The sequence below is a fragment of the Podarcis melisellensis genome (genome assembly GCF_964234715.1).
Source record: "Podarcis melisellensis genome assembly, chromosome: 7".
Lineage (NCBI taxonomy): Eukaryota > Metazoa > Chordata > Lepidosauria > Squamata > Lacertidae > Podarcis > Podarcis melisellensis.
Window position 1 is genome coordinate 64,241,607 of NC_138539.1, and position 18,857 is coordinate 64,260,463.

The 18,857-nt window shown below is 42.9% G+C and overlaps 2 protein-coding genes across 9 annotated transcripts in view; one reads left to right on the forward strand and one right to left on the reverse strand.

Moving 5' to 3' along the window:
• LOC309373766 (enoyl-CoA delta isomerase 2-like) overlaps positions 1-5,063 on the forward strand; it is a gene marked incomplete at its 3' end in the record, with an annotated part of 36,173 nt that extends 31,110 nt beyond the window's left edge. For all 6 annotated transcript variants that reach the window (XM_081918276.1, XM_081918275.1, XM_081918273.1 and 3 more), the window contains exons 9-10: positions 1,717-1,860; positions 4,911-5,063. In XM_081918276.1, coding sequence (XP_081774402.1) covers positions 1,717-1,860; positions 4,911-5,063 — 297 coding nt within the window. The remainder of the gene's footprint in view (positions 1-1,716; positions 1,861-4,910) is intronic.
• LOC309373796 (testis expressed protein 56-like) overlaps positions 1-13,382 on the reverse strand; it is a gene marked incomplete at its 3' end in the record, with an annotated part of 31,176 nt that extends 17,794 nt beyond the window's left edge. Inside the window, exons 1-4 of one of the 3 annotated variants that reach the window (XM_081918334.1) lie at positions 12,956-13,367; positions 9,105-9,288; positions 3,977-4,030; positions 2,655-2,679 (exon numbers count right to left, since the gene is read on the reverse strand). In XM_081918334.1, the coding sequence (XP_081774460.1) occupies positions 2,670-2,679; positions 3,977-4,030; positions 9,105-9,288; positions 12,956-13,220 (513 nt within the window). In that variant the 5' untranslated portion in view covers positions 13,221-13,367. Of the gene's footprint in view, positions 1-2,654; positions 2,680-3,976; positions 4,031-5,196; positions 5,489-9,104; positions 9,289-12,955 lie in introns of those variants that run through there. The other 2 variants (XM_081918333.1, XM_081918332.1) reach the window with 2 other exon arrangements.
• Positions 13,383-18,857: the final 5,475 nt, after the last annotated feature.

The following is an 18,857-nucleotide window of genomic DNA, read 5'->3' on the forward strand; positions in this document are numbered from 1 at the left end:
CTGCTGCTGCTGCGCCACTGGAGCACGATTTCCATTCTCATCCTGAAGCAAAGTTCTTAACCTGAGGTACTATATCTGGGTTAGCTGAGTCTGTAACCTGAAGTGTATGTAACCCGAGGTACCACTGTATGCAGAACTGGCGAAACTGACATGCAAATTGCGAGATAAGGACAACTGTGACTTTAAAGAAGAATGGGAACTTTTTACAAATTATTTAAAAAGACAACAAAATGAACTGGACTCCTGGGCAGGTTTTGAATAAACATACACAAATTTATTGAGGGTTAATATATTGGATAGATAATATAAGGATGTATACAATTTTACAATATGCAGAGAACAATGTGAGTTGAGAAATCAGAGAGGGGAGCTGAGGGAAGTCTTGGGGGGGGAAGGAGGGAGGGTTTGTTGGGGAGGTGGGAGGGGGAAGAGGGAAAATAATGATTTGTTTTGATAATTTGTTATGTTGAAATTGTTAATAATTTTTTTAAAAAAGGAATAGAGGTGACCGGGACATTGTATACCCCCCTGTGGCCTTTCCGTGATTTGTTTAACTCTAGTTTTAATAATGCTTTTTGCAAGTTGCTCCCCAGCAAATTCCTTCACTCACAGCTGCTCCTGGAGCAGCTGAAAAGGAGCTTTTCGACGGTCTCCCTCAGCAGGTGGGGGACTCTCCATCCTTGGAGGTTTTTAAGCAGAGGTTGGATGGCCATCTGTCATGGATGCTTTAGATGAGATTCCTGCACTGCAGAGGGTTGGACTAGATGAGCCTTGGGGTCCCTTCCATGATTCTATGAAAAATAATAGTAGTGCCAGACCATTGATCATGCTAGCCCAGAATTGACTGGCAGCAGCTAACTGGAGAGTCTCAGGTGAGCTCTTTCCCTTTCAGGATGTGTTATTCCCATCACCCAAACGCCTCCGTTTAGGAACGTTTCAGCTCCTGAATTCCAAAAACCTGGAAGTAAACGCTCTGGTTTTCGGATGCTTTTCGCAAGCCGAACATCCGACACGGCTTCTGCTTGAGTGCAGGAAGCTCCGGCAACCAATCGGAAGCCACGCCTCGGTTGTCAAACATTTTGGAAGCCGAATGGGCTTCTGGAATGGTTTACATTCAACAATCAAGGTTTGACTGTATTACTGGAGGTGGCAGGGACTGAGCTTGGGATCCAGTGCATGTACTCTAAAGGTAAAGGTAAAGGGACCCCTGACCATTAGGTCCAGTCGTGGCCGACTCCGGAGTTGCGGCGCTCATCTTGCTTTATTGGCTGAGGGAGCCGGCATTCAGCTTCCGGGTCATGTGGCCAGCATGACTAAGCCGCTTCTGGCGAACCAGAGCAGCGGACAGAAACGCCGTTTACCTTCCCACCAGAGCGATCCCTATTTATCAACTTGCACTTTGACGTGCTTTTGAACTTCTAGGTTGGCAGGAGCAGGGACAGAGCAACAGGAGCTCACCCTATTGCGGGGATTCGAACTGCTGACCTTCTGATCAGCAAGTCCTAGGCTCTGTGGTTTAACCCACAGTGCCACCCGCGTCCCACTGCATGTACTCTACCAGTGCACTATTGTCCCCCCCTCCATGTGTTTAACAAAGCACAAAGGTTAACAGACAGCAGCAAAAGAACAAGCTGGGACTGACAGTTTTATTTATTGCTTCTGTTTGCCACTAGCATTTTGCCCAAGTAATTGTTTTCTTGTTTTCCTTTCTTTCAGGCCACTGAGATGCTGCTTTTCAACAAGAAGCTGACTGCAGCGGAAGCCTGTTCGCAAGGGCTTGTCACGGAGGTTTTCCCTGACCAGGTTTTCCAGAAGGAAGTGTGGACACGGCTGAAAGCTTACGCAAGCCTTCCCAAAAATGTTAGTTTTTTTAAAAAAAATTAAAACGATTATTTTCCAGGGTGTAAACATACGGGTTTGCTCATCTTCCTTCTAACACATGCCACAACCACAGGAGGGCTACGATTCCCAGAACCTTTGGCTCCAAAGTAGTTCCATTGTGCATTTCTTAGCGTGGTGGTTTTGGCTGCATGGATGCCAACGTAGCTTGCTTCTGGCGCCTGGCTGTATTGCCTGCATAATTCCACTAGTGATTTCCGTTCTCCAGGTGCCAGTTCTTGTGTAGCTAACATGGCGCTATCTGTGCACAAGAGGATGGTAATGGGGTGTGTGCTTGGGTGAACCCCAACATTTGCAGGAATTAGAAACAAAAGCTTTAGGGAAAAGCCCTAAGGGAGGAACCCCAAAACATCAGCAGTTTCAGAATGCTGAGTGGCTATTTGCGGCAAGGATGGGCATCCGGGAAGGAGGAATTTGAATGGAATATCCTGAAATAAGCATGGCTGGTTGGAGGACTGAACAGGAAACCACTCCACACTGTAACATTTTGTTGCAGGTCCTGCTTGTAGCTAAACTATTCTTAAGCTCATGGTAGTGAGCAAAACATGCTTGGAAGTTAGTATTGTTTCTGTTTTAAACAGGGAAATTGAGACTGAGCAAATAATGGCTTTTCTGCTGTTGCCTCTGCTCTGCCTTTTATTTACATGCATCTGCAAAACACCTGTTGGAAATGCACAAAAGAGTTTTTTTGAGGCCAGCCGATGTACAGCTTTGATACTTAATGCAGGTTGTTCTCCAACCTACCACATAGGACTTTCATAGATCCAACATTACTCTGTCCTGAAATGTAGGAAATAATAATGAAAGGCGGACTATAAATCTTTTAATAAATAAGTTATAAATAACTTGCAATGTAATTTGACCTTGACCTCCTCAAGGCTATGCATGTGGCAAAAGATTTATGTTGCCCCAAAGAAATATTTATTCAGGAAAAAAACAACATAAATCTACTCATATTAAGGGAGTAAGAAGGAAAAAAGGATTTCAGCTAACACTTGAACTTTGACCTAAATATTAAAATAAAATAATTAATAATCACATTTAAAATTTGACAAAAAAAACGTATATTCTGAGAAAACCTGCCCATAAAATCCTGAAACACCTCTAAAGGCCTGCTAATGTTTTACAGTGATGTAAAAAAAAATTATATTCACATGGCTGTTTTGACTGGCTTTGTGTTTGTTGTTTTCTTTCTCTTTTGGCCTTTCATTGATAATTTTTTGGGGGTGGATGGGGGCTTTTCTTTCAAACACATGTCTATCTTTGACCTTTTCAAATCCTTTGTGAGTTGTTTTTTCGGGAGGGCCTTCTGTGAGGCAGTGGAGATACAACAGTAATTATTAAACTCTGGCTTTCATCTGTCAGTTTCACCTGCTTTTCTATATCTATTGATTGGCTACATGACTTAAAAAACTTTAGTGGTCATTAACATCTTTCTCTTGTCACAGAGGGCAATTTTTATAGCCTTATTGATTTAGTTTTCTAACTCGTATGGTTAAAATCCTCTCAAAATGTGAAAGTACGAATTACACAGTATTGCACTTCAGTGTGAAATGCATGTGCTTAGTTCATCTGGGGATTATATGTGCTCAGAATAAAAGAATCGGATCAGGAAAAAATAGCCTGAACGTGTCTTATTTCCCACTTTTCTTTTTTTAAAAAAATTCCCTTAAGCCATATTATTTTCTCTCTGCTTTGGGAGTTCTAGAAGAAAAATATATACAGTAACAGCAACTTCAAAATGGCCCATTTATAGCAGAGTCAGTTTTAACAAGTAAGCGCTGGTTTTGGACATTACAGTATCCTGGTTTGCATATTTCTCTGTCTCCAACCAATTTCTCCAACCAATCCAGAAACCATCAGACACTGACAAATCTGTTTGACTCCAACTAATAGTACCATCTATGAAGTTCTTCTTCCATCTGTTTGTAGATTCAGGGTATTGGTTTCTTACTGAGGATACCATTGGCACTAAATGCCGTTCGGCAGTTTAACTCTGGTGAGCTTTCTGTACCGTGCAAAATCTGCAGGACCACTCAGCAGAAAAGCATGGCAAGATCAGCATTATCAACCTTACCTGCTTTTCATCTTGTATATGCTAACAAAGACACTCGTGGCAGTAGTCTTGGTCCTGTTTAAACAGAAGAGAATTTCCTGTGCCGTTTTTTCGTGCTGCACTATAATCTGCTTAAAGCACAAACTTTTTTTTATCAAATTATACTTTTCAGGTTTATACATTTCACTAATTTTACAATCATTTTAACATTTCAAAACTTGACATCCTTCCCCCTCTTTCTGCGGTTCCTTAAATTTATTTTTAATACCTTCTGCATATCCAGATTAACTTAGTTTGCTCATTTATTCATCTAATTTAAAAATATACTCTTATCGAACAGCAGGTTATTACAATAATCCTGCTAATGTTCTTATCTGTTTATGTGTAAATATTCAATAAACTATTTCCATTCTCACGTGCAACCTTTTTGCTACATTATGCCTGCAGCCTTAGGTTACAACCTCAGCAAAGATGTGATCCTAACACAGGTTTGCTGGGTGACCTTAACTTGGAGGCACTGGGAGGGAAGCAATCAACCCTTTTTACAGTGGTACCTCGGGTTAAGAACTTAATTCGCTTCGGAGGTCTGTTCTTAACCTGAAACTGTTCTTAACCTAAAGCACCACTTTAGCTAATGGGGTCTCCTGCTGCCCCCGCGCCGCCAGAGCACGATTTCTGTTCTCACCCTGAAGCAAAGTTCTTAACCTGAGGTAATATTTCTGGGTTAGCAGAGTCTGTAACCTGAAGCGAATGTAACCTGAAGCGTATGTAACCCGAGGTACCACTGTATACACTAGCTTCTTTCAGGGAAAGCTGCCGTTGGGTAGAGAGAAATATAAGAGCCCCCTTCACACTAATCCATTGTACCCTGCACCCATCCTAACCCCAACCCCCAAATTTGTATTACCAGCTAGATTTGGGATTTTACACCTTATGTATTTATTTCTCTCTCCAGAGTTTGGCAGTCTCCAAGCAGTTGATGCGAAGCATGGAAAAGGAGAAGCTCCATGAAGTTAACTCCCAAGAGTGCGAATGTCTCAAAGGGAGATGGCTGTCCGATGAGTGCATGAACGCCATAATGAGCTTCTTTCAGAAGTCCAAGCTCTGATCTCTTGTCAACTGCGCAGAAAGTAATGTCTGTAGAATAGTTCCGTTCCTCTTACCAGAAGACTAAATTTCATTCAACGAATCCTTTGAATACATATCCACGTTGTGCCTTAACAGGGACGAGTGTAATCCGTTTAACGTGCAGGTGGCACCTTCGCTCCCAACGTTGTCAAGCTTCTCATTTTTTGGAATTTCCGTCTTTTGTATTTGGACATGAATTTGTGGTGCCAGAAACATCGTATTCCTCCCTCTGGGCACTCAGGTGGGAAAGCGCTCACTGCTTTGCATGCGGAGCGGATTTCTTTGAACACAACGATGACTGTTTGTCTTCCGAAAGGGGTCACTGATTCAATGTCCCCAAACTTTTTAAGCTCTTGAATAACTGATTGTCTGTCATAGTGGGCCGACATGCTATTTGGTGTCCATCTGTTGCGGGGGGGGGGGGGGAGAGAACGTAACATTCGTGTTAGCGGAAAATTTGAATTAAAACATTTACTTACAAATACTTTGGAACCTTATAACAGTTCTGTGCATTGCTATGTTATGTGACACTCGCTCAGTGTCATGGGTTAATACAGTCCTTTTGCAAACCGCAGCAGGCATTTGTGTCCCATCTTTGGTCTTTAAATTTAATTCCAGGACAAATAGAAACATCTCTCACTATAAAGCTGGGAAAATAAGGCTTTGGGTGTTTTAAACAATAAAGCCAATGGGAAATGTGTGTGTGTAAGCGGGGAGGAGGGAGGGAGATGGAGGAGAAGAGGAAGAGGGAAAAGGTTTAGGTGAAGAGTTTCATTCTGTAAACAGTCCTGCTTTGCATTGCAGGAGTTGCAACTTGTTCAGCAGATATTAGGGCCAAGATAATGAAGATTGGCTTTTAGTTTGCAGTTGGATGGGGGGGAAACGTAGCATAGGGATAAGCAAAACCATTTTTCTGCTCATAGACCTGCCATACTACATACGACACAACAGAGAATAATCCAAGTCGGCGTTTCTCCAGCAGTTTTTGGACAACAGTTCCCATCATCCCTGACCACTGGTCCTGTTAGTTAGGGATGATGGGAGTTGTAGTCCAGAAACAGCTGGAGACCCAAGTTTGGGAAACCCTGATACAAGCGGAAGGCACAATTAGATTGGCTTAGAACTAGGATGGGAGAACCTGTGGTCTTCCAGATGTTGCTGGACTACAGCTCCAATCATCCCTGACATGTGCCATTCTGCCTGGGGCTGATAGGAGTTTACCCACATCTCTTAGTGTAGCAGGCTTCCCCCCACCCCTTGGCTTAGAACAGATGCTTAGATCCACATGTGCTGTTAGCCATTCCATTGGATACAACGGCCCACTCGTAAAACCACACTTCAGTTGAGACCAATTGTTATTTTTGTGTAACGAGAAAAAAAATACCCTAGAGTGTGGTAGTTGGGATATTATTTTGTTCCATAACTTTCAGTGTTTTGACAAGTATAAATTGCACACGGTGTTCTGCTCCAGAGAGAACATTGCACAAGAAAGTGTGACCTGATTTTTTCCTGGCCATTTGTTTTATATTTATTCATATTTTGGAGTCTCAAATTTTCACAGGTAGAGATACTTTTCAGAGTTTTATCAAAAGGCATTTTAACTATCTGCCAGACAAGTACCTTCAGTGGCTGAATGTATAAGTTTTGCATACCCTGTGACTGGGCCAAATCCTAAATTTATAGCAGAAGAGACAGTAAGTAGCAAGCCAGAATAAACTGAGTTCCTGATTCTTATTTCTTGGTTGGGAGGAAGCAGAGGAAAATATGCTAATAGCATTCTCCCCTGATTCTTTGAAAGGTGGTGTGAAAACAATGGATAAAACACATTTTTTTCTGTAAGAAAGGATTATTGTGGCAGATTGCCACGTTTTTACTGACCCTGTTCATTTGCCTTTTACAGCAGCTTGATACACAAATAAAGATAAGTGAACAAGTAAAGCTTTTTCTGGTGTAGAGACAAGGTGAAACTTTTCCTAAATATTTTCATAACTGGAAATGCTCTGCTTGTCAAATTTCTGTGAGTTTAAGGTGCTAGTAGGAGCAGAACCAGTAACAAGACCAATATGGGGCAAAAAAATGAATGGGTTTGTAATGTGAAAAGAAGAAAAATAAGTAAGTGCTTCTCTCTGTCTCTGTCGCTTTCTTTAAATGAACAAAACGGTGGTATCAGTGAAGAAGAATCTCTGGCATTTTTTTGTCTGTGGGCTCAGTAAGAGAGGTCATGTTGATCCTGCCAACATCCCAAAGCACACACAGAGGGAAAGGTTGCTGATGAAGCACTTGGACCACAACTTCATCTCTCAATTTCCCAAAGGTGTTATGATTCCTTCCCTGAAATACGTGGCCATCATCGGATTGGCTGGATTTAGCAACCTGTCACTCAAAGCCATCTGGGCACAAGAGGCCTTAAATATCAATAGGGTCCCCGTAACAGTTGTCCCTCTTGAGCCCCTCATCTGGCGATGATGCCACTAGCTGCCAGTGCCCGAGGCAACTATTGAGAGTCAGGTGTGTTCTGTTATGTGTTGCCTAGTGCAATACCTTTTGATCTGCACGCATGCGATTTCTTCTCCTTTCCCTATTGCATGTGCTCCTTAGAATAAGCTGCTCAATTGGATTTATGGGTCGCATTGGTTTTGGGACACACTCAAGGGCTGGAAGCCCTCTCTTGTTTGGACAATGCTACTAGTTGTTAAAGGGACGTGGGTGGCGCTGTGGGTTAAACCACTGAGCCTTGGGCTTGCCAATCAGAAGGTCGGCAGTTCAAATCCCCGCAACAGAGTGAGCTCCTGTTGCACGGTCCCTGCTCCTGCCAACCTAGCAGTTCGAAAGCACGAAGTGCAAGTAGATAAATAGGTACCGCTCTGGCGGGAAGGTGAACAGCGTTTCCGTGCGCTGCTCTAGTTCGCCAGAAGCGGCATAATCATGCTGGGCACATGACCCAGAAGCTGTCTGCGGACAAATGCTGGCTCCCTCGGCCAATAAAGCGGCCCCAACCCCAGAGTCATCCGTGACTGGACCTAATGGTCAGGGGTCCCTTTACCCTTTATTAGTTGTTAAATTGCCTGGGAGAGCAGGAGGAGAGAGAGGCTGAAGTTGTACAAGAGATTTGGAATTCCGCTGGCTGTTCCTCCTCCTCCCAGGGAGACCACCATACAGCAGTGGGAATCCAACCCCCCTTGCTCTCAGTGACACATATGCCGGAGGCAACATCGAGAGAGAAACAGATCAGGGCAACTACTGCTATGGGCCTGTCCTTCAGGGATGGCACTGGAGCATGTGGCACCCATCTGCCACAAACCCTAGCTTATTTTTCTTACTTATTTCTAGCTGGAGAACAAGCTGCAGATAGAGAAGCTGGTCAAGAAGGGAATGGGGCTAGATTTGACTCCCTTACTCTTTCCTTGCTAAATAGCTGATCAGCAGTCTCGTCTTTTTTAAAAAGGGTTTGTGCTTTCCATTGCATTAGTGCAACAGTGTTCGTTTTCAGGTGCGATCCTACTGACATGCAAATGCTTGGAGAAATTCCTTGTCTTTATGTCCCAACCATTAAAAAATCGGAACTCCATCGCCTTGTTGCGTATGTCTTCCAGACAGTTAAAGCCATAAACACCTCTTGGTATACTGATAGATGTTATGTGTTTATAAACCCTGTATCAACATAGCCTTTGTTCACTGGAGAAGAAGCAAAATGAGAATAAACTGTGTCCATATAGGAAAATAATCCTGGAATAATTTCATTGTTCTGTTCCAAGGGGGAAGCAGGCAGTGGTGATACAGTCACCTTTCCATTGCAGTCTCGGCATCAGGAGATCTGGTGACAGGGAAACCTTTTTGTTTATGCAATGGGATGGGCTTTCTAGCTAGAAAGTGAGTGCACCTATATTATTAGAGATTTGGGGTGGGGAACATTTCCCCCACAAAAAGAAAGTAGAGGATAGAAGTATCCCTAAACAAAAAAGAAGTTATACAATAGATGCATTCAAAAAGAAAAAAGAAACACTTTTGTATAATATCCTACCTTGCAATTATGGTTGCCAGTGGAGCATCATGTCTGTACACCCCAAAGGCTTTATGTTCCTTGGCAATCTTGTTGGAAAGAAATCTTTTTGTTAGGGGCATGTGATCTGGCTCTGGTGAACAGTATGCTCCTTGCAGTAGGTCGCTAGCTGTTTCGAACGTGTCAAAGTAGGAGACCTTGTAACCTGAAGAGGGAGGGGTGGAAAACAAGAATGGTTTATTGCTTTAAGTATACAGTATTAGAATGGGGTTTGTTGCATTTTTATTTTATTTTACTTCTCCTGCTGCTGTACCTTTAACAGCAACTAACTTCATCTGATCAGGGAGAATGGTCTCTGAACCCCCAGACCTTCCAGCAGATCACATGGTGTTGGGAGATACCAGAGGTTGATCTTCTGGTCCAGCAGTTTATCTTCCTTCCAGCTCCTGACTGGCAACAGTGGATGTAGACATTGAATAGAAGGACCTCTTTGCAGAAGTTCATTTTGATCATTTTGGCTTCCCATAGATTGTCCCCATGCAAGATTTATCAAATGACAGAGGTGGCCTTCCAACGATAATGCGGGCAGAAGAAGGTCTCCCATACATCCTTGCCTCCCTACAGATCAGACTGGATATAGGGCTAGCTCCCAAAATACTCGGGCACAACCATCTTTGTCATTAGTTGCAACAGTGCACTAGCCATCTGTTCCATAATCAGATATTTCTTCAGGAGCACCATGTTGCTGGCACTCCCCAGTTTATCCACAGGTCTGTGCTGGAGGACTTTAACATTCATGCTGGGGCTCCCTTGTCAGGAGTGGCTCAGGATTTCATGTCAGCCCTGACAACCATGGGTCTGTCCCAAGTAATTTTTGACCCTACCCATGCTGCAGGGCACACTCTGGACTTGGTTTTCCTCACTGGTTTGGACAGTGGTGGTCTTACGAGTGGAGGAACTTTCTATAGTTCTTTTGTCATGGTCAGATCACACTACCTGGTGGGGTTTACACTTGCTAGAACTCAAGAGCCTCTGCAGTGATGGGGGACCGATTAAGATGATCCACTCCAGGAGGCTGAGGGATCCAGATGACTTCCTGATTGCTCATGGGGAGCAATCCTGTTGCCTCGGCAGGTGATTCTGTTGAAGCCCTAGTGGATCTCTGGAATGGAGAAATGACTGTGGCCAGGCATGGCCAAACTTGGCCCTTCAGATGTTTTGGGACTACAACTCCCATCATCCCTAGCTAACAGGACCAGTGGTCAGGGGTGATGGGAATTGTAGTTCTAAAAACATCTGGAGGGCAAAGTTTGGCTATGCCTGACTGTGACTATGGACACTATCTCTCCTGAGCATCCCCTCTCATGAAGTGGAGCCAAACCAGGCTTCCTGGTTCTGTGGGGAACTGATGACAATGAAACCCATGAGACAGCAACTAAAGTGATGTTGGTGGAAAACTTAGGAGTGCGGCCGAATACAGGACAGAGTTTCTTTGAATACCCATTCCATGGCAGTGTAGGGCATGAAAGCCAGTGTGGTATAGTGGTTAAGAGAGACAGACTCGTAATCTGGGGAACCGGGTTCACGTCTCCGCTCCTCCACATGCAGCTGCTGGGTGACCTTGGGCTAGTCACACTTCTTTGAAGTCTCTCAGCCCCACTCACCTCACAGAGTGTTTGTTGTGGGGGAGGAAGGGAAAGGAGAATGTTAGCCGCTTTGAGACTCCTTTGGGTAGTAATAAAGTGGGATATCAAATCCAAACTCTTCTTTTTCTCTGCCTCCATTGCATCAGCAAGGAGCTGTCCAACAGAGCTGTTTCAAGTGGTCAGGGGTCTTTTACACTCTGGCCCACAGAATTTAGACCAGGCTTCTTCAACCTCGGCCCTCCAGATGTTTTTTGCCTATAACTCCCATGATCCCTAGCTAGCAGGACCAGTGGTCAGGGATGATGGGAATTGTAGTCTCAAAACATCTGGAGGGCACAGGTTAAGGAAGCCTGATTTAGACTACTCAACTGCCCACTGTGAACAATTTGCTCAGCACTATGCTTGTAAAATTGATTGGATCTGTACTGACTTGGATGCTATAGTTGATAGCCTGCATTTGACCCTTCCTTATGGCCCACAAAGCAGATGATGAATTCAAATTAAACTGTTTTCTACCTCATTCATGGGGTTCGTTTGACTTTCATTGCACAACTGCACTGAACTGTGGCAGTAGGTTTATGCAGGCTTTGCAGTAAAATTCTGTTTCATTGTAAGTTGTCATTAAATTGTATGGTTTTTGTATTTTTAAACTGTTTTAAATTTTAAAGAGCACCTATTATAAATGTGAAAGAAGCATCTAGCACTGTTATTGGGTAAAATGATTTACAGTTGACTCTTATGGAAATTTACCCAAAAATATTGATTTCAGTGGCACTTACTTCCAGGGAAGCAAAAATAGACAAGACCATTGTCTTAGGGTAGCAAATGCTTATAATGATGTGATACTACTTTTAGAGGTGGTGCATATTTTATATTGGGGAGGGATGAGAAGGCAATATATCTTTTAACTTAACAAATATCATAATGGGGAAGGAATTATCATATCAAGCTACCATGAACATTGTTTAAATCAAAGCTGCACAGCTTGAATGCTTCTCGTTATTTGTTTTTCTGTCCAGGAATATGCGAGATTTCGTTTTCAATCTCTTTTCATCCCCCCCCCGCCTTCTATATTTTACCTCTTAAAGTCTCCAGCAAATGAAACATGCCTGTCTCCCAAAATAATGAATTGATTTTTTTCCAGATGGACAGTGTCAAAGTTTTCTTTATCTAGGGAGGATTAATTTTATTGAAATACAATCCTTTCTTTATCCCACTTCAGACACTTCTTTAATCTTCTGCAAAGTACTATTAAAGCCATTTCTGGCCTTCGTTATCCTCTGCCTTGTGAAAGAGCAGACACACCGTTTCAGGCTGTAGCTGCTAAGAAATTGTGACTCAAGGCGTTCATTTTCTGAACCAGCCACATAATTGCTATATTAATATGTGGAAATGTGGTTTAATAATATTTGCCTGTGGCATGCATCCCCTTCAACCTAAAGGTCTCGTATTTAGGTAATAAATATTGTTTAGTTCTAAGCTTCCTACCAGCATAGCTGTACCTTTCCTGTCCAAAGGCTATTTAAACACTGTCAATCTCTGTTCCCATTTTAGTAATACTGACAGTTATATATCTCCAAATTTTCATTTCAGTAAATATTTTCATATTCCTCTTCTTTATACCCACTCCTTAACCTTTTCCCTTAAAAACAGCCTGGCGTACGGACATTAGGACCAGCAACTCTTATTTCCAGTGATGCCAAATATAGTCTGCACGTGGAAGACACAAGAATTACCCACCGTGGAAGAATGGCAGATGAAGGTTATAGACTATATGGGACTGGCAGAAATGACTGGCAGAATCCGTGACCAGGGAAAAGAGACGGCGGAAGAAGATTGGAAGAAATTTAAGGACTATCTTAAGAAACATTGCAAGATTATTGAATGTTAGAACGATGTTGACTTAGAAATTAAGGGGTTTCTAGCTGTAATGATTATGTATTAAGAAAAGAAAGATTAAAAATTAAATCAGAAATTAGGGGAAGGATTTGCTGAATTGGCTTGATTAGAGACTGGAATACAGAGAGGGGAGGTATGAGGAGGTCGGGAAAGTAAGTTATACGACTATAAGGGATTGAAATTATACCTGTTATTTGTTTTGTATGTATGTTTATCTTATTGTCATCTATGTTTTCTTTTTCTTTTTTTTGTTGCTTTTATGTTATATAATTTTTTGAAAACTTCAATAAATATTCTTTTTTTTAAAAAAAAATAGTCTGCACGTACTTTTTTCCTGGTCTTCATAAGCACACCGAAGAAGCAGCTCTCTCAGAGGGTCTTGCAAGTTGCCACAAAGTGCGGAAAGCTTTTGGAACACCTGACATATGTCTTCCTCCTTATCGCAGCTGCTTAATTTCTGATAGATGACCAGCGGTGGCAAGTTCAGCTTAGATCTTGTCACCCACCTAGTGCCTGAACTGAAGATTCTCTTGCTTGCTTTCTGGTTCGTGGGAAGTGGCAGCAAGTTCGGAAGAGAGGTCTTCACAGGCATATTTATTCCTCTTTTCTTGTTCAAAAAGGTTTGTTAGGAATGTAGCTACCACCCAGTGGAGCACAGCAAACATGTTTGTTTCTCTTTCTGTGCCAGAGGCTTTTTCCAGCCCTTGCTATGAATTCCAGACATCACAAGAGCAATGTGACATCACAAACAGAAAGACGGGGAGGAGTTCGGTGGATGAAACTATATTGTAGGAACATGCTCAATTATTATTATTATTATTATTATTATTATTATTATTATTATTATTATTAAATATATATACTGTCCTATACCCACAGGTCTCAGGGCCGTTCACAGAATAAAATAAAAACTACCGTATTTTTCCGTGTATAAGACTTGGTTTTTTTAACCAAAAAATTAGGTTTAAAATTGGGGCTTGTCTTATACACAGGTAGTCCTGAGAGGTGTTTTCTTGGGGGCGTCTTATAGACGAAAAAATACGGTATATAACCACAAAATACATAATCAAAATAAAAACAACAACAACCCTATAACACTCCCCCCCAAAAAACCCCCTCACATTTTAAAAGGGCATAGGATGTCAATCAAATTAACTAAAGGCCTGGTTAAAAAGGAACGTTTTTGCCTGGTGCCTAAAGGTGTATAATGAAGGCACCAAGCTAACTTCCCTGGGGAGAGCATTCTACAGAAGGGGAGCCACTGCAGAGAAGGCCTGTTCTCGTGTTGCCACCCTCCGGACCTCTCGAGGAGGAGACACATGAAGGAGGGCCAGAGAAGATGAACTCAGGGACCGGGGAGGTTCATATGGAAAGAGGTATTGCGGTCCTGAGCCGTTTATGGATTTATAGGTCAAAACCAGCTACCATTCGCCCCACCCCATAATCGCTGCCAGCCAAATTTTGCTTTAGCTAGACAGTTGTTGTTAAACAAAATTTATATAATGGTTGGTTATAAGGAAATCTCTAAGCGGTGGCAGAACCATGCCTTAACATTCAACACACATTTAAAGCACATCCCAAAGAATCCTGAGAACTATAATTTGTTAAGGGCGCTGGGAATTGTAGTTCCGAAATGGAGAACTACGGTTCCCAGGATTTGGGGTGGAGAGTCATGCAGTTTAAATGTGCAGGGAACAGGCTTTAAACGTATGGTGTGCATGTGCTAATAGATGGATCCCCTACTCCTGTTCTAGAAGCATGGCTGTGTTGGGACAGCTTTGGTCATAAACTTTAAATCTGATCTTTCTTCTGTCACATTTTCTGGGCCAATGTTCTTGCCATATTTCATTTCATTACACTTTTGTCTTTCACTGTCCAGGTGCTTTTTTCCCGTCACGCTTTTAAAAATTATTATTAAATTTTACATATATGAACAGAAAGACAAGAATTCACAATAAGCCCAACCAAAACATAGCCACCCCTCACCACAATTCACCTAATATGAAAGGCATGAAATAAATAAGCTAGTTTGAGAAGGGATTATCTCCACTGAAATGGACTCATGGCATTCTTTCAACCTCTAGCAGCCACTATCCCCAATGCTGTTAGTAAATAGCCAGTTAAGTGTTCATACAATAAATATTGATCATCTCCATCAAATATACTTAGCAAAGCTGTTTCGGGGGGGGGGGTGTTTGCAGACTTTCTCAGAATTTTAGCAACGTCCTGAAACACTTCTGTCCAAAATCTTGCCACCCTGTTGCAATCCCACTTGTCAGGGTTTCAGGGAGAGAAGAGCAGATGGGGGAGGAGACAGAGAGCGAGGGGGAAGAATCCCAGAGAGATGAGGAGGAGGATGACGATGACCAAAGGTCGTCCATGAGTCTGTCCAGTGAGTCAGAGGACTCCCAGAAGGGAGCCCCCCTGGTCAGACCAAAGGGAGGCCAAGGGGGAAGCAGTGAGGAGCAGGGGAGCGAAGGGAGAAGCCCCAGTAGGAGTTGGACACAGGAGCCGGCTTCTCAGCCGGAACGGAGTGAAGGGGGTGGAGTTACCAGTGTGTCAGAGGGAGCAGAGCGAGAAGGAGACAGGGGGAGGAGATCGGAGCAGGACGCTCAGCCGGAAGGGGTGGAGAGTAGCACCGGGAGCAGTGTAGCGGTCGAGAGAAAGGTCAGAAGCAACGTACGCGCGCCAAGTTCAAATGTAGAGGCGCGCGGAAGTGAGGAGAGCCCTGGGGAGGAGCCCGGCCCCAAAGCGAGAAGGAGGGGGGCGAAGGCGTCAGAGGATTCAGCCTCGGGCGAGTCCCGGCGAGGGGGAACCCAGGGGGGCAGAAAGACCCTGCGGAAAAGGAAAGAGAGGAAGAGGTGGTCCAGCACAAGCCTCTTAAATTGGTGCCGAGGCGGTACAGATTCAGAGGGTACTTCAGCGGTCTAACGTTACAGACGTAGAGTCACAAAGATGGAATGTAAATGCAACCATGATCTTCAATAAAGACTTTCTGTAAATAAACCGGATTGGAGTTGGGTCTCTTGTGAGCTGGGACCAGACGGGTGGCTCTGACACCACTCCATATGTGTTAAAAGGTAAAGGGACCCCTGATCATTAGGTCCAGTCGTGGCCGACTCTGGGGTTGCGGCGCTCATCTCCCTTTGTTGGCCGAGGGAGCTGGCATACAGCTTCCGGGTCATGTGGCCAGCATGACTAAGCTGCTTCTGGCAAACCAGAGCAGCACACAGAAACGCTGTTTACCTTCCCGCCGGAGCGGTACCTATTTATCTACTTGCACTTTGACGTGCTTTCGAACTGCTAGGTGAGCAGGAGCAGGAACCAAGCAACGGGAGCTCACCCCGTGGCGGGGATTCGAACTGCCAACCTTCTGATCGTCAAGCCCTAGGCTCTGTGGTTTAACCCACAACGCCACCCATGAGCTATTAAATTCTGCACCTTCCCTGCCTCACCCCCGGCAGGTGAGACTTACCCATTCTTGCAATTTTCACCAGTGTTAGGTACCATTTTTGTATTATTTTCAAACGCATTTCTTTTAGCCAAAGTGGTTTTGTAAGGCAATTTACCCCACATAGGAACCGAACATTCATCTGAGATACCCAGCTGACTTCCAATCTAATTCCCACAACTGTTTAAAGGCATTTTAAAATCCTGTGTCCAGTTTATCTAACAGACTGTGCAAATTAGATATTAACCCCTTCTCTTGTTCACCTAGATTGAGACATACGTTTTCAAATGGTGTGAAATCCCTAGTGCCTTGTTGAAGACTATGCTTTTGTCAGATAAATTTGCTGACTTTTGCTACCACATCAGTCCAGTCAGCATCCCTGGGAATTGGTTTAGCATTTATATAAAAGTCTTGAGGCTCGTCCAAATGGTTTTCTTTTATTGTTACCCTATGTCCTTTGAATAGAATTGTGATGTTCATATATCAGGAATAACAGGGAGATTACTCAACATTAAGGTTTCCTTTCTATGCTTCCTGGCCTTCAAAATTGTTTTCAGTGTATTGTCCGCACTTTTAAACTGTCAATTTCTTTTTTTTATTAATTGAGTGTGTTGTGGGTTGGATTGTTGCAATAAAGAATGCTCTGTCTGTACCCATTGTCTGTCTCTTGAGTGATTAATACAGGATAGCATATGCCAAAGTTGGTAAGCGTCATAGAATAATTTCAATAAGAGAATTCCCCAATCTCCATCCTTCAGTTTTCTATACCTTAGAACCTTGAAGGTCTATGACCTTCTACAGGAAAATACAAAAGTTTCCAGTCTAGCTTGCCAGAATTTGAAATACTGGTAGGAATTTCTGTGGGAAAAACTTTAAAAAGGTTAGGTTTACTTAGGCGCAACTGTCATTTTTGTCAGGGCAATTCTATCAGACAGGGAGAAGAAAATCAAGCAGTTCCAACATGACAGGTCTTTCAAACCATTTGCCCACACTTGGCCATAAAGGTAAAGGTAAAAGGACCCCTGACCACTAGGTCCAGTCGTGACTGACTCTGGGGTTGTGGCGCTCATCTCGCTTTATTGGCTGAGGGAGCCAGCGGACAGCTTCCAGGTCATTTGATCAGCATGACAAAGCCGCTTCTGGCGAACCAGAGCAGCGCACGGAAACGCCGTTTACCTTCCCGCCGGAGCGGTACCTATTTATCTACTTGCACTCTGATGTGCTTTCGAACTGCTAGGTTGGCAGGAACAGGGACCAAGCAACGGGAGCTCACCCCGTTGTGGGGATTCGAACCGCCAACCTTCTGATCGGCAAGTCCTAGGCTTTGTGGTTTAACCCACAGCGCCACCCGCGTCCCTACTTGGCCATCTGATAATGGAGATGAAGGTGAGACAATAAATAGCCTGGCTTCTGTCCAATGCACTCATAGGAAGGTCTGTTTGATGAGGCACATCTTTTTCTGTGAGAAAGTTGGAAATGGAGTGATTAACAGAGCAATGGGTGATAATACATGATGCCTGTGTCACTTCCTTATTTAAAATAGAAAACTTGCAGGACATAGATAATTTGAAAACTGGGGCAAACATTCCTTCTCCTTCCTTTTATAAACTAGTATAAGACAATGGTTTTCTTCAATGGGAAAATCATAATCCTTTTTGGATTATTAATCATGAAGGACAGCCCCAGTGGAAAAATAAAGTAGAGCAAAGCTTTAAGTATGTGAAAATGGGGCTTTCATATGTAACTTTTATTTCATGAGTAATATTAGGACTGATCGCTATAATAGTAACAGAAAGTATAATATCTTGGGTCAAATCCATTAACAGTTCATAAAACACTCTAACATTTTAAATCATTACCTTTATTACTTGGAACAATTCCAGGTCATCCAATCTTCTTTTTTGTGTGTAGAAGTAGCTCAAAAATCCAAGTACAAAGTAGTTTTTAACAATCTAGGGATTATTATAATTTTGAGACGTGTAGATGCTGTTTCACATCCAAAGAACTGATTATAGCACGGCTGCTTGCAAGTAACTCCCATTGCATAAATATATTTAAGCCTAATCCTGACATCAGTTTATGAGAAGTTGCTGCAAGAGAAATAAATGGGCTTTATGAGTACAGGGAATACTGAAATCAATCCTACATTGTATATGTATGTTTTTTGCCTGACTGGGGTATTGAAGGGGACTGGGGATTGGGGAAATGCTAGATCACACTAAAAATATATTACTGGTTATACAGCATATACATCTCTTGGATAAGTTTGTTTTTCTGATCTTAAGAAACTAAACTTGGCAGCTTTTTACTGGCTCTGCTCCTGTGCATTTAACTGCAGACTGGCACATAAAAGTTTAATAGGCAACGCTTTTCCAGCCACAAAGATGGGAAGTGATGAGTTTCACCTACTGTACTTCTTTTCTGCTTTTAAAGATGCAGAAGTAGGATCAGTAAAAATGTTAACAGCCCAATATGAAAGAGGCTTGCTGTAATTAATACCCAACCATGTTCTATTCATTGAGGGACACCATAAAGCAATGTAGAACACAATCATTTTCAGGAATATAGCCACTTAGGACCATTACCATGGTGAAATCATCTGTACCACTTGGTTATGAAGCACTAGGTAACTGGCAGGTGAATGTGAAAACCGACTTCATTGAAGATCACTGCGACCTGAATTAATGCGAGGTGTGAAAGCTCAGTCCAGTGTATAGTGGTATCTTGGGTTAAGAACTTAATTCATTCCGGAGGTTCGTTCTTAACCTGAAACTCTTC